At 40.0% G+C, this 13,521-nt stretch overlaps 1 protein-coding gene across 1 annotated transcript in view; it reads right to left on the minus strand.

Moving 5' to 3' along the window:
- Window positions 1-283: 283 nt before the first annotated feature.
- ADCY8 (adenylate cyclase 8) overlaps window positions 284-13,521 on the minus strand; it is a 133,048-nt gene continuing 119,810 nt past the window's right edge. Inside the window, 4 exon segments of the mRNA XM_075704730.1 lie at window positions 284-771; window positions 2,297-2,411; window positions 4,761-4,853; window positions 13,064-13,210. Of these exon segments, the coding sequence (XP_075560845.1) occupies window positions 284-771; window positions 2,297-2,411; window positions 4,761-4,853; window positions 13,064-13,210 (843 nt within the window).

A 13,521-nucleotide genomic window follows, 5' to 3' on the forward strand; every position in this document is an offset into this window, starting at 1 on the left:
CTAAAGCCCTTCAGCCACAGGTTTATTCTCGCCCCTTTGTCCAGGTAACTGGCACAGCCGAGTGGTAGCCTACAGCTACTATGTCTGGACATTCAGAGGTTAATCACAGCTGGGTGGAGAGATGCTGGCACCATTTATTAAAATGTAGGAATTTGACTCTCATAGAAATATCATACCAGAAAATAAACACACTTCTTCTAAAAAAAATTAAACCCTTTTTATTTGTATATTTATTTTTATATATAAAAGAAATACAAAAAAAAGAACACAAACAAAATGCTGATTATGGCAATTCAGTTTTGTCAGCCCCCTCTGCCTGGGCTGCTGCCTCAGATCCACCAGGAGTGAGCAAAGTCCTCCGGTTGTAATGTCCTTTTATGATTCCAGAGTTATTGTTCTCATTAAGGATTTGCTTCTGTTTTTGCCTGTTAAGAGACTGTACAAGTCCTAACACAACAGCTGCTAATGAATACTGTCCAGTCAGTTTTCTTGGTTGTAAGATTAAAGGATTTGGTTGAACTCTTCCTAGAAGAAAATATGTTTTGATTTTTCCTTCCTGTTCACTGATACCTTTGACATAAATCTCTCCTCGGTAGTCAAAGGCAAATCCCCGGTCCTTCAGGATCAGATACGTTTCTTCAGGCACTTGTATTCTGTCACTAACACCTGTGCTGTCCATTCGACTTGCTAAATTAACTGTTTTGCCCCAGATATCATATTGGGGTTTCTTAGCACCGATAACTCCCGCTACGACAGAGCCATGGCTAATCCCTAATAAAAAAAAAAAAAAAAAAATTAAAAAAAATTGAGAAGAGCTAGCCAGTTAGACAAGAATGTCTGAAACCTGTATTTTCACTTAAGAACCAGATGAAGCCTGGTTCAGATACACTTAACTCTAAGCTTAAGGAAGAGGTGTATATACAAAGAAAGTAAGGAAAAAAAGGTCAGAAAAGCTAGAAAACATGAAAAGTGTTATCCACAGAGTTATTTTACAGGACATCCATTACAGTGGAACCACAGTACTTACATATCATCTGTATTCTGCACACTATTGCCAAAGCTCCTGCAAAGAGATTCTTATGTAATAGGAAAGATCTCTCTGGAAGGATCTTTCTGGGTCTACGCTTGTTGAAGGCAACCTTGTTAGTGCTATGCAGTCAAGAAATTACATTCTTATGTTCCATGAAGTGAAAATATTAAAGTATTCCATGAAGTTATTGAAAGACTGTATCTTGTAGGATTGTTGCATAAATTCAAGACAAGCAATAATATTTTTTTCTATAGCAGTGATTTCGGAATACATTTAGTGATAGTGAAAGGCACATCTTTGGGAAAAGGATCTTAGTTTTTCAGATTTTTTTTTTTTAAAGAATATTTTTTTAAATTGGTGATAGAAATGGTTTCCAGATACTGTTGCATTCATGTTCTATGAAATCTTTGCAAGTGATCCACTCTTACTAAGAGTGGATGAATGTTCCCTGGGAAATCTTGGAAATGGGGAGTTTTCTGTTCAAAACTGTTAGGAAGCGCAGATCACAGACAGTGATGCTGTGACCCTCCATGCTGTGACTGATGAATATACATCAGCTTTTTTAAGGCAGGGTGGTCTGTAAGGGACATGTTTCTTCCAGGTGGTTTTTGGTTTTGGCCGGTGATCCAGTCAGCATGAGAAGCTACCAGATTTGCTCCTGCCATGTGCCATATATTCAGGCCATCTTTTCATGTCCCATCCTACTAGCTATCCAGGATACCCCATCCAGCATAATAGGTTCCCTATCACAGCAGTTCAGAGCTGCTGCCTCTGGGACAGGTCAGGTCAGAGCTGGAATTCAATTTTTGTGCAAAACCAAAGTACTACACACAGGGTTTAGCATAAGCTACTATTATTCCTTTACTGAAGAAAAATCTAAGACAGGGAGTTTAATTAGAGACTGTACAAACCAGTATCAAGCTTGGGGTTAGGTCTGGGCTGTCCAGTTCACTTTTTGTGTAATACCTATGGGCTCCTGGCTAGACTTGCTTTAGCCTTTAGTCTTTAGACAGTAGCTTAATTATATATTCACATTTTGCTAAACCTTAGAACTTCTGCAGTCCTCAAATCAGGGCCCATATTCTGCAAACAGAGTATTCTTCTTTCTAAAGTTGCCTGGGAGGAAGTCAGTTTGAAAACAGGGGGTACAGTATTTGGAGCCTTTTAAATTGTACATGTCCTTGCAATGCTCCTGGGGTGCACTTACAGAGTCAGATCCTTGCAGACAAAACCCCATTTTAATTCTCATGTTTGAACTATGCTTACCAATACGGAGTTCAAAGTTGTTAAATGAATGCTTGTTGATCTCCTGTATGCTTTCATTCAGAGCTATGGAGAAGTCGGCCAGAGCACACAAATGCCCCCATTTGTCTTCACATTGCTGAGGAATAAGTTATAAACCAATATGTTAGAAAGGTTTTGCATTTGCCCAGCTCCCACCTGTTCCCACCAAGTGCCAAGTATCTGAATTTAGAATTTGTAAGAACAATCCTAATGTACTAGATTCAAGAGAGGTGTAGGGTATTATTAATGGTAATGCTTCCCATTTATATTACAACACTTCTAGACCTGGATACAGAGAAGCTTAGTGTGAAGTACCGAAGAAAGTAATTTCCTGTCAGTAATCTGACAGGCAATCATGGGAATTAATAAGGCATGTGAAATCTATCTAAGGATGAGAAAGAAAGTATAGAGAGGATTGAGATAGTTAAGGTGCAGGGGACAAAAACTAGTGAAAACCAGGGATGACCCAGGAAACCAAGAAGCAGAGCAAAAGAAGTGAAAGACATAATTCTCCTTTGCTGAAACTTTCGCCCAGGAAAAGCACCAATTCCAGTACTCTCAGAGATGGAATAATGACAGAAACAACAGGACAAGTCAGGCAACCTGGGACCAGTTAAGTGGGAGAGAAAAGGTTATTCTGTATCTAATTAATGGCCTCTGCTTGGAGCAGTCAAGTCACTGCCAGCTCCTTCCCCTCTGTTTCCATTCCTACAGGGCAGCAGATATACAGATGGGGACCAGGAGTGGGTTTTGGTCTTCCCAGAACACCAACAAAACAGATGGTGGGGCAGGGACTCTCAAGGGAGGACAGGGAACTCCTTTACTGTTTCTCTGAGTAGGCAGTGGAGTAAGGAACAGCTGTGGTTTTGGCCCGATAGTGGTATGGTGGTTTTGTCATCTATTCTGAAGCCAGATAATTCTTTCATCAAACAAATTTCCAGTCCATAGGAATGAAGCATTGCAACCCTCCCCTCCGCCCTGGCTCATGCAGTCCAGCCCTTTACGATTTTCATCATCCTCAGTGTTTAAGACTGAAAATAAGCATCCCTCTGGCATCACACCATGCTCGGGCCTTGTCCTCAGCCTCATGCAGTTCACAGCGTGCCAACCTCCCTAGGCAGCCTTCACCTCTTAGATGCTGACAAGGTGATAGACATACATGTATGAAGATAAGTATAAATAAATACATAAAATAAATAAATACATAAAAAAATCCATTAGGCTATTACAGTTCAAGAAAAAGGATGAGTTAATCAGTCTTGCAAATACAGTAAAGGTTTTCTCCGTTTGAATTTTTATCCACATCAAGAGTCAAATGAAGCAGCTAGGAACTGTGTAGCTATAACCAGCTACCTCCCTGACGTTCAGTCCTTCTTTGCTCATCTCTGCACAGAAGCATTTTGAGTTGGAACAAACAAAAATCTCATGCATGTCTAGTTTTGTGGATTTCTATCTGTCAGCATCACTTGTTACTCTGTAGGTGGGAGATGCTCAGCTAGTTACACTCCACATGTTTTATAATGTATTCTAAACAAACAATGGAAATTTTCTGGTTTATAAAGCTCACTAATCTCTCTTCTGCTTTCCTGGCAGTTGCAATCAATGTGGGCAGATCCAATTCCCACTCTGTGGTTGATCTGGGGCAGCACACCCTTTTTTGTGGTGCTCTTCCTTGGGCAGAGGTACCAGTTGCCAAGTGAGACAGATTTCAGCAACAGCCAACTTCTCACTGGATGTATTTTACAGCTTCGTCTTATTCCTTTGGTGATCCCATTTCCAGGCATAATCTTCTGTGTAATTATGAATGGATTTCTCTCATCTGACTTATCTGAGGTTTATGGCTGTGACTGTGCATGTGTCCTCTGTGGTTCATTTTTCCCTCAGCTTGGTTTGCACTCTGCAAGTGAGGGTAGTATGCAGACTTCTGGCTTTGTGATGTTCTTCAGTCGAACTGATGGGTCTGCTTTCTTTTTGATGTATGGTTTATCATACTGTCTGTAGATATATAGCTACATCATCACAAAAATGTATAAATGCAACATTTCACTTGCATAAGTATGCTGTCAGTTAATAGATCCTCTCTCTTCATAGATTATTGGAGGCTGTCAGACAGATTCAAGTCTGAGTTACAGTGGTAACTTTAGAGTATGTCCAAAGACATAGATAGACCTGCTCTAGATTCACATCAGTGTGACTGAAAGGAGGGTTTTTTTCCCCTCCTATATACCTAAATTTGAGGAAAGAATCCATATGGTTCTTGTTCTGGGCACAAGATGGCATACCAATTCATCAAGAAGTGCAACTGTTGTCTGCCGGAAACCCTAAATGTCTATTTTCTTTTAGCAAACACAGCTCTACAAACATCAGAAAGATAACATTATATTCTCTAATATAAATGGTTGGACACACCAAAAGCTTTGCTTCTTAAGGAAAACTATTCTCTTACCTGTTTTTCAGGTGATAATCCTGACACGGCCATGTATGTGCTGCCAATCGTTTTAATTTTTTCAATATCTTGAAATCTCTCTTCACCTAGTAACTAATACATATGTAAAAACCCACTGTTACTCCTGTAATTCTTAATGCAAAATGCTTCTACAGATATCAAAACCAATCATTACACTCATGGTATCTTCCAGTTGGTCATGCCACACAGTTCATTCTGGGTTCCAGGGCACACTGAGCTGAGACTCTTTGCAACATCATTTACTCACAGAGTGCATTCAATAAATTCTGCTGTGCTCTGTAAAGCTGTTTGGTAAACCACATAATGGGTAATGTAAGACATGCATATTCCATCCTAACTTAAATGCAGATGAGTCCTGAGATATAATCACTGAAAAATAGTGAAAACAAACTCTGTGTGTGTGTGAATATTAGACGATTTGATTACTTAAAAGTGTTCCTAAATCTCGTTTGGAGGAACTCCGTTTACAAATTAAGTCCTGCTACAGCAACATTTCAGGTGATGAGAGCAGTGTTAAAGAGAATTCAGTCCACTTAACCATTTTAACCATCTCACACAGTCAATGGTTGGAGGTAGATGCTTCTAAAGAACTTCTATGAGAGATCAAATCCTACTGTATCCCATGCTTTTCTCTACTTACTGTCACACCTAACACTGGTATGTTCATTGGGTCATTCAGTCTGCACTTTTGTTACATATTTTCTCCTTCTACAAAAATATAGGGAACAAATGGGAAGTGGTAAACAACTGTATCTATCTGGGATGGCCATAGTTGCTAAGTAGGCATAAAGAACTTGTCCGATTGAGAATTTGCAAGAGGAAGAATAAATTTAGTCTAGTGACTAATGCACTGAGTGGAGTGGGAGTGACTGGTCCCTATTCCAAGTCCATATTCACAGTTTAACTTAGGACTTTCCATGAAATAGAAGCCAGAGCCTTACATTCCTCAGGAGACCTAAGCAGAGTTCAGGCTGTGAACTCTTATCAATGACAGTAGAGCTTTATGTGGGATATGGACACATAAGACCTCATCACCGGCTTCAAAAATTTGTATTGTTGATGTTAATCCCAAAATACCCTGGGAAACTTCATAATAAGTGGTATGGTATCTAATAAATTTAGGCATCAATATGGTTAGGCAGTCCTGGAAGAAAAAGAAAACAGTTCACAGAGACAAGGAATTTCAAACTTCCAGTTCTAAAGGCTCAACTTAGTTGGGATTTAAATGAAAAAAATTCTTGCTGTGGTCAGGCAAATATTTAATGAAACATTTTCCCTGTTCTTTTACACACTGTCATCCATTCTTTTTCCATCCTGTGGGTTTGAGTTTCCTGTCAATTAGAACCTAAAGGGAATATTTCATTCAAAGGGAGAAACATACCAAAGACATAACACGAAATATCCCCTGCGATTGAATGAACCACATCGTACGTCAGCCAGAGCGCCAGGGTCTTGGAAGCTTTGCTGTTCATGTACAGATATCACACCATCTGTCTCTAATGGGAGGCTGCACAGCATTGTGCGCAGGGAATAAAAAGCCATATGGTTAATGGCTCCCTTCCAAGTCAGAAAAGTCCAAAAACTTGACCTGCTTCTCGTTTTTCTTCAAACTGCCAGAAAAGGCCATTAGCTACGTTTCCCTCCTACAAGGGCAGCTAGTCCAACTGCTCTCTTAAAGAAAAAGATCATTTCTTGTAGCTCTGCTTTCGTGAGCAGTCTGAGAGCACCAGGTGTATGGGCAAGGGAGGAAATGGTCTTGGTTAAAAACAGACTATATTTTCATTTCCAGATGGTTGCTGGAAGCAACAGCAAACAGCACAGTAATTTAAATATATGATAAATATCTAAAATTACTTTTTAAGAAAGAAAGAACCTATTGGCTGTGAAGAAATAATCTCAAGTTATATTTTTTTCTACTCATTCATTATTGTTTCCTAATCTCTATTTTTTTTCCTTCTTTAACCTGTCTGTTAGTTAGCTTCTTTCATTCTTCAAATAACAGTTTATTTATCAGTTACTTTGTTCAGAGTATGACAGGATGATGGATTTTGATATTGGGGAAAGATATTCTAACTCGGTCCTAAACCAGTTGCTCTTTGTTGTGACATTTTAAATAGGATTGCTAATTTACCAAGATAGTCCAGGGAACATTTTCAAACACTAGAATGTAGTTGGTATCTGAAAAGCAACTAATGGCTTGATGCTGAAATTCGTGTACAGCCAAGGTTATATGGAGGTCAGACCCTGGGATATACACATGCAATGAAACATGTACAAAGTAGTACAAAAGAGAATGTTCCAGGACAAGGCACACAACTGCAAAGTAATCAGTGAGGTCTGAAAGCAGGACCCTGCGTTTTGCCGAAACATCTATTTGTAGCAACATAATATACTAAAATCTGTTGTCATAAACACCATGTAAATCACTGCAGGATAAAGAAAATGGGGGGAAAAAAGAGCCCATGAACTAGAAAGCTGTTATTAAAACACAAATCCCAGCTGTAACATCACTAAGATACATACATGATAGATTAAAAAGGCTGAAAAGAATATTATATTAAAAAAAAAATCCTTCAAGACTTGTAATATTCAGGAGAAATGTTCCAATTTTTTTTATATTTTTTATTTTTTAACATCTCTAAGAATGGGAGCTTTGTATGTGTTTTAAGACTACAGTCATATAAAAATGGTAATTATAAAAGTAGATTTGCAATGTTCATGTTTGTTCTTTCAGGTATGAGCTGTTCCTGTCAGCACCTCTGTGCTTTGATACAAAATAGGAAATTATATATAACTGTATTCTATAATGATGCTGTGGGGTCCTACCCTGTGCAGTTGTTGGTGGCCGGTTCTGTTCCACCATTCACTATTTTTTGTTTGACTAGCTTTGACTCTCTGTCCTGGTTTCGGCTGGGATAGAGTTAGTTTTCTTCCTAGTAGCAGGCATAGTGCTGTGTTTTGGATTTAGGATGAGAAGAATGTTGATAACACGCTGATGTTTTGGTTGTTGCTAAGTACTGCTTATGCTAGTCAAGGACTTTGCAGCTTCCCATGCTCTGCCAGGTGCACAAGAAACTGGGAGGGGTCACAGCCAGAATAGTTGATGCAAACTGGCCAAAGGGCTATTCCATACCATACGGCGTCATGGGCAGTATAGAAACTGGGGGGGGTTGGCTGGGGAGCAGCGATCGCTGCTCGGGAACTGTCTGGGTATCGGTCGGCGTGTCGTGAGCAATTGCATTGTGCATCACTTGCTTTGTATATTGTTATTACTATTGTTATGCTATTGTTATTATTATCATTGCCATTTTACTTTATTTCAACTGTTAAACTGTTCTTATCTCAACCCAGGAGTGTTTCTCACTCTCACTCCTCTGATTCTCTCCCCCATCCCACCGGGGCAGGGGGAGTGAGTGAGCGGTTGCGTGGTGCTGAGTTGCTGCCTGGGGCTAAACCACGACATTCTCTAACACAGATCCATTACCTGGAAAACAAAACAACAGATCTGGATTACAAGCCTTCTGTTTTATAGTAACAAGGAAACTCCCCTAAAAAAAAGAAAGAAATAACCCAGATCTCCTTCTCGTGCACATATCACGTTTTCCAAGCCAGGTCAATTTGTATTTTTACTACTACTTTCATTCAGAAACATCTTCCTGGCCCTATGGACAGGGCATTCTTACTGTATTATCTATATAAGGAAAGAAGGGGACTCACGGTGTAGAATCTGATTTGAGATTAGGAACTGAATTCCGTTGTCTAAACATAGATGTCCAGTGTCATCTAGAGCATGCTTCCCTGAAAAACCTCCAGTGTCTTGCTCCAAAACAGCATGAGTTTTCTGATGGTGCAGCATGGGACCTGACAATCCCATGTGGGTGTCTCAAATCACCTAGGATATCTCAGATGGCACCAGATGCCAGTGTCTTACGCTCCTGTGCTAAGACTTCTACATTTGAGTATCTCTACAGAGGTGTTCATGTGATGCTGAGGAGCAAAGTTTTCCCATGGCTAACAGATCTGCTCTGCTCTCAAGCTGCACATCTGCATTTTGCTTCCAGAGCTGTATTGAGACAGCAGACAATCTTGGCAAGAAATACCATGAAGAACAGGGAACACTGACATCATGTAGTGTCAGTCAATAGATATGTGGAAACTTTACTGGCCCTGAAACATCATACCTGAAATGACTCCTGGTTCCTTTTCCATGGGTAGGATTACTCACTTCACTTGTTCTGTCTGGCATATCACCTTTCAGATTGCTTAGACAGAATAAACTAATGGCATGACCATGCTGGAAGTAGGTTAGCAGTCAACAGGGGATCACATAATTTCATTTACTACCCGTACCAGGAACATATCTATTATTCAACTAAACATGTCTGGGACATAATACAGTCCCTAATTAGGTCCTTTATTAATTACAGAGCAGGTGTTAGGGGCCTGAATGTAATACTGTGTTAGGGCTTTTGATGAAAACCTTGTCTTCAGTAATTGCCACAACAGCAATGGAATATTGTTGTGAAGATTATATGAACTTGCATGACAAAATATCTTAAATTAATTCATAGCAATAGGCTTTGCATTAAGTTTGAGCCATAATCATTTTAATGAGATCTGGAAAAAAAAACAAAACTATTAATCAAGAAGCATGGTGACAGCTGTGCAAGATCTCAGAGATAAGAAGCAGGTATTGATATCTATAAGGAAAGCAGTGCAGGAGCTTAGCATGTTACAGAGCTCTTCTCATAGAAGAGTAGTTTTGTTTTCTACTAAAATGCACAGGGATGCATCCCCTGTGAATTCTTCTATTTCCCACTAGTAATTTTAATATCTGACCAATTATATGGATAAAGTCTCAATTTCACTGTCTCTCAGAGTCTGGTAATCTTAACCCTGGTCCTGCTTTCATGAGCTACAACTCTATAAACATTCCCCATGCAGATGCTCAGGATGAGGAAGGATGAAGGTACAGTTAAGACCCTGACCTGGTTCATATTTAGGTTCTAGCTTCTGGTATAGGAACAGGTATCTTTGTTTTCAAAAAAATGCAGGAAAGTTAATTATGCCTTTGTGCCTTTGTTTTCCACTTATGAAATGAAGATAAAATAACTTCTATCAGAGAAGCAAATTTGAAATAAATTCTTCAAAATTTGTGAGAGGCCTTAGGTACTTGCTGCTCAAGATGGAATAATAATAATAAAAAGAATATTTTTTTTCCTAATCTCTTTTTCTCAGTCATATGCCTTCTGTTTTCATCTTTTCCTCCAGTATCTTCCTCTGAAGTCCTTGGAGATACTTGCTTTTCAAAGCAAAAAAACCAAACCAAAAACTCTAGGCTAGATCCTCAAAGAGAGATAGGTGTTTAAAGTAGGACTGAGGTAGAACTAAACAAATCAAAAAAAAAAAAAAAAAGACACTGATTCTCAAATTCACCTGTATTCTAACAACTGGAGAGGTCTGAACTCTGCCAATGCTTCAGTTTTCTGGAAGGAAGTTTTCTGTATGATTAATCTATGGGCAGAATCCCGGTCCAGATGCAAAGATTAACTATGCCTTCTTGTCTTCTCTCAAAACCTCAATCTTTTTCACTCTGATAATGCTTTTTTAGTTGAAACCCAAAGTGGTAAATGATGTTCTCTTTTTTCAAGCCACAACATAAGTGGAGTTCTTCCCTTCTCTGTTTTAGACAATTGCTCCATGGTTACATAGCTCATATGGGATGCAAGATCCAGATCCAACTCCTTTTAAGGGAACAAATTCTATTTTCTTGAACTGCATTTTAATTTTAAGCTGACAAGACACTCATCACTTCTCCAGTTGATACTCTACCACAATAGAGAAATGAATTAAAATTTCCTTGGGATAAACAGAGATTAAACAGAACATGGGTGTCTTGGGTAGGATTTTTTCCTGTTTCTCAATGATTTCTTGCTATACATGTGCCCTCTCCCCTGCTGTCCAGTTTAGTACTAATCTTGCCTTGCTCAGCAGAATTCTGAAAAGGATGTCTTTTCCCCACTTTCTTTTAAAATAACTTCTCCAAAACCAGAGTCACAGACCAATGATACCACCACCACCTCCCCCTTTTCCATCTGGACCATTCCAGTCTGGCACATGGATCCAATCTCACTCTTAATTAGAGATGGCTCAGATTCTGCTTCTGCCACTTGGGGAGCTGAGGAGGGCTATACACTCCTGAAAACTGCTTGTAGTGTATAGGTTAGTTTCCCATGCTAGATAATTTTGGCCTTACTTTTGCACCCTTCATAGTTTTAAAGTTTTTTCAAAGTTCGACATTGGTCTATCCATTGTCCCCTTTCTTAATTCCTCTTGGGCTCATTGCAGGACATGATACCACCTGTCTAAACTTCCTTACTAACTAGTTGGCAGAGTATGCAATACCAAGTATGCAACTTGCTCCTGACTTCCTCTTCACTTTCCAATTTTTCCTTGCTTCCACCCGGCAATAGCTACACTGGGGATCTGAATTTTCTCCTGTTTCACAGAATCATAGAATCATAGAATATTTTGAGTTGGAAGGGACCTCTAGAGGTCATCTAGCCCACCCCCCTGCAGTGAGCAAGGACAGCTTTAACCAGATCAAGTTGCTCAGAGCTCCGTCCAACCTGACCTTGAATGTTGCCAGGGATGGGGCCTCCACTACCTCTCTGGGCAACCTGTGCCAGTGCTTCACCACCCTCATTGTAAAACATTTATTTCTTATGTCTAGTCTAAATCTATTCTTCTTTAGTTTAAATCCATTATGCCTTGTCCTGTCACAACAGGCCTTGTTAAAAAGATTTTCCACATCCTTCCCCTAGGCTCCCTTTAAGTACTGAAAGGCCGCACTAAGGTCTCCTCACAGCCTTCTCTTCTCCAGGCTGAACAACCCCAACTCTCTCAGCCTGGCCTCATAGCAGAGGTGCTCCAGCCCTCAGATCATTCTGGTGGCCCTCTTCCGGACCTGCTCCAACAGGTCCATGTCCTTCTTGTGCTGAGGGCCCCAGAGCTGGATGCAGTACTGCAGGTGGGGTCTCACCAGAGCAGAGTAGAGAGGCAGAATCACCTCCCTCAACCTGCTGGCCACGCTTCTTTTGATGCAGCCCAGGATACGGTTGGCTTTCTGGGCTGCAAGCGCACATTGTTGGCTCATGTCCAGCTTTTCATCCACCAGTACTCCCAAGTCCTTCTCTGCAGGGCTGCTCTCAATCCCTTTATCCCCCAACCTGTACTGATACAGGGGGTTGCCCCGTCCCAGGTGCAGGACCTTGCACTTGGCCTTGTTGAACCTCATGAGGTTCACAGAGGCCCACCTCTCCAGCTTGTCCAGGTCCCTTTGGATGACATCTCATCCTTCTGGCATGTCAACCACACCACTCAGCTTGGTGTCATCTGAAAACTTGCTGAGGGTGCACTCAATCCCACTGTCTATGTCATTGATGAAGATGTTAAATAGCACCGGTCCCAGTATGGACCCCTGAGGGACTCCACTTGTCACCAGTCTCCATGTGGACATCAACCCATTGACCATGACCCTCTGGATGCGACCATCCAGCTAATTCCTTATCCATCGAACAGTCCACCCATCATGTTTGTCTTAGCCCCTCCTTAGCTCCCTTTCTGAAATTAAGCAGACAGGATACCTAAAGAAATTCTTTTTCCTCTCTACGTCCTTTTCTTTTCTTTTTTTTTTTTTTTTTTTAATTTCCCTTCACCTATGTATTCCTCAGTAAAGCAAGCAGCTTTACTTCATTTACCTCTGCATAATATACCTGACCAGACAAGTCTCCTCAGTTAGTATGTCACCACCTTTCATTCTCTACCCATTTGATTCTGAGCTGTGTGCTTCACATTCAATTTGACCCTGTTTTACCTTTAACATTCATTGAGTCCACTCAACCATTATCTCTCTGTTTGGATTTAGACTACTACTTTCCTGAACTGTTGCAAATATCTTTATCCTTCTTTCTTTTACAGAATTAAGGCATGTTCTACTTCTAGATACACTGGAGCAGATTGTGCTTTTATTTATGCACGTTTATACTGAAGTTACTATTTATTTCACTGTCTATCTCACTAGGTCATTCAGACCAAATTTTGGCAAGATGAAGTGCAAAAAAAGCAAAATAGACAATTGTAATAGTAATTGGAGTAAAAAAAAATCAGACAGTTATTGGAAGCAGAAAAGTTACTAAATTTGATGATTTAGGATGGCATGTTTTGTATTTGGGAACTCATCATTTAACTGCTATCAGATTTCCTCTAGTAGCTGGTATTACCTCATCAAAGTCTGCAATGATTTCATTCAGCAAGCGCAGGCATTCTACTCCTTGGTTATTCATCTCAGTCTGGGAATAGAAGTCAGCAAATCCAGGAATAGAAGCAAACATCACACCAACAGCATCATAAGACTGAGAGTATAATTCCTAAAAGAACAATGAAGAAAAATGAGTTGAAATGGTAATATAAGGAAGAGAATGTAATCGGCTGCAATTAAAATAGGTTTCTTATTTTTTCCATGCATAATTCCTTAATATCTGCGCTTAGCATTAGTGTATTTTTAGCCAAGTCCAACAGGAGAAGGCTGACAGCTCTCATATTTTTATCATGGATTGTATGCGGGGTTTGTCCTTTCTTTGAAAGCCTGCTCTTTCTGCTTCTGAGATCAGGGGCTACACCAGCAAAAATGAAATAGAATTTTTCATTTTGATTTATATGGGGAACCACCTTAAGAAAT

This window comes from Pelecanus crispus, chromosome 2, assembly GCF_030463565.1.
Source record: "Pelecanus crispus isolate bPelCri1 chromosome 2, bPelCri1.pri, whole genome shotgun sequence".
Taxonomy (NCBI): Eukaryota; Metazoa; Chordata; class Aves; order Pelecaniformes; family Pelecanidae; genus Pelecanus; species Pelecanus crispus.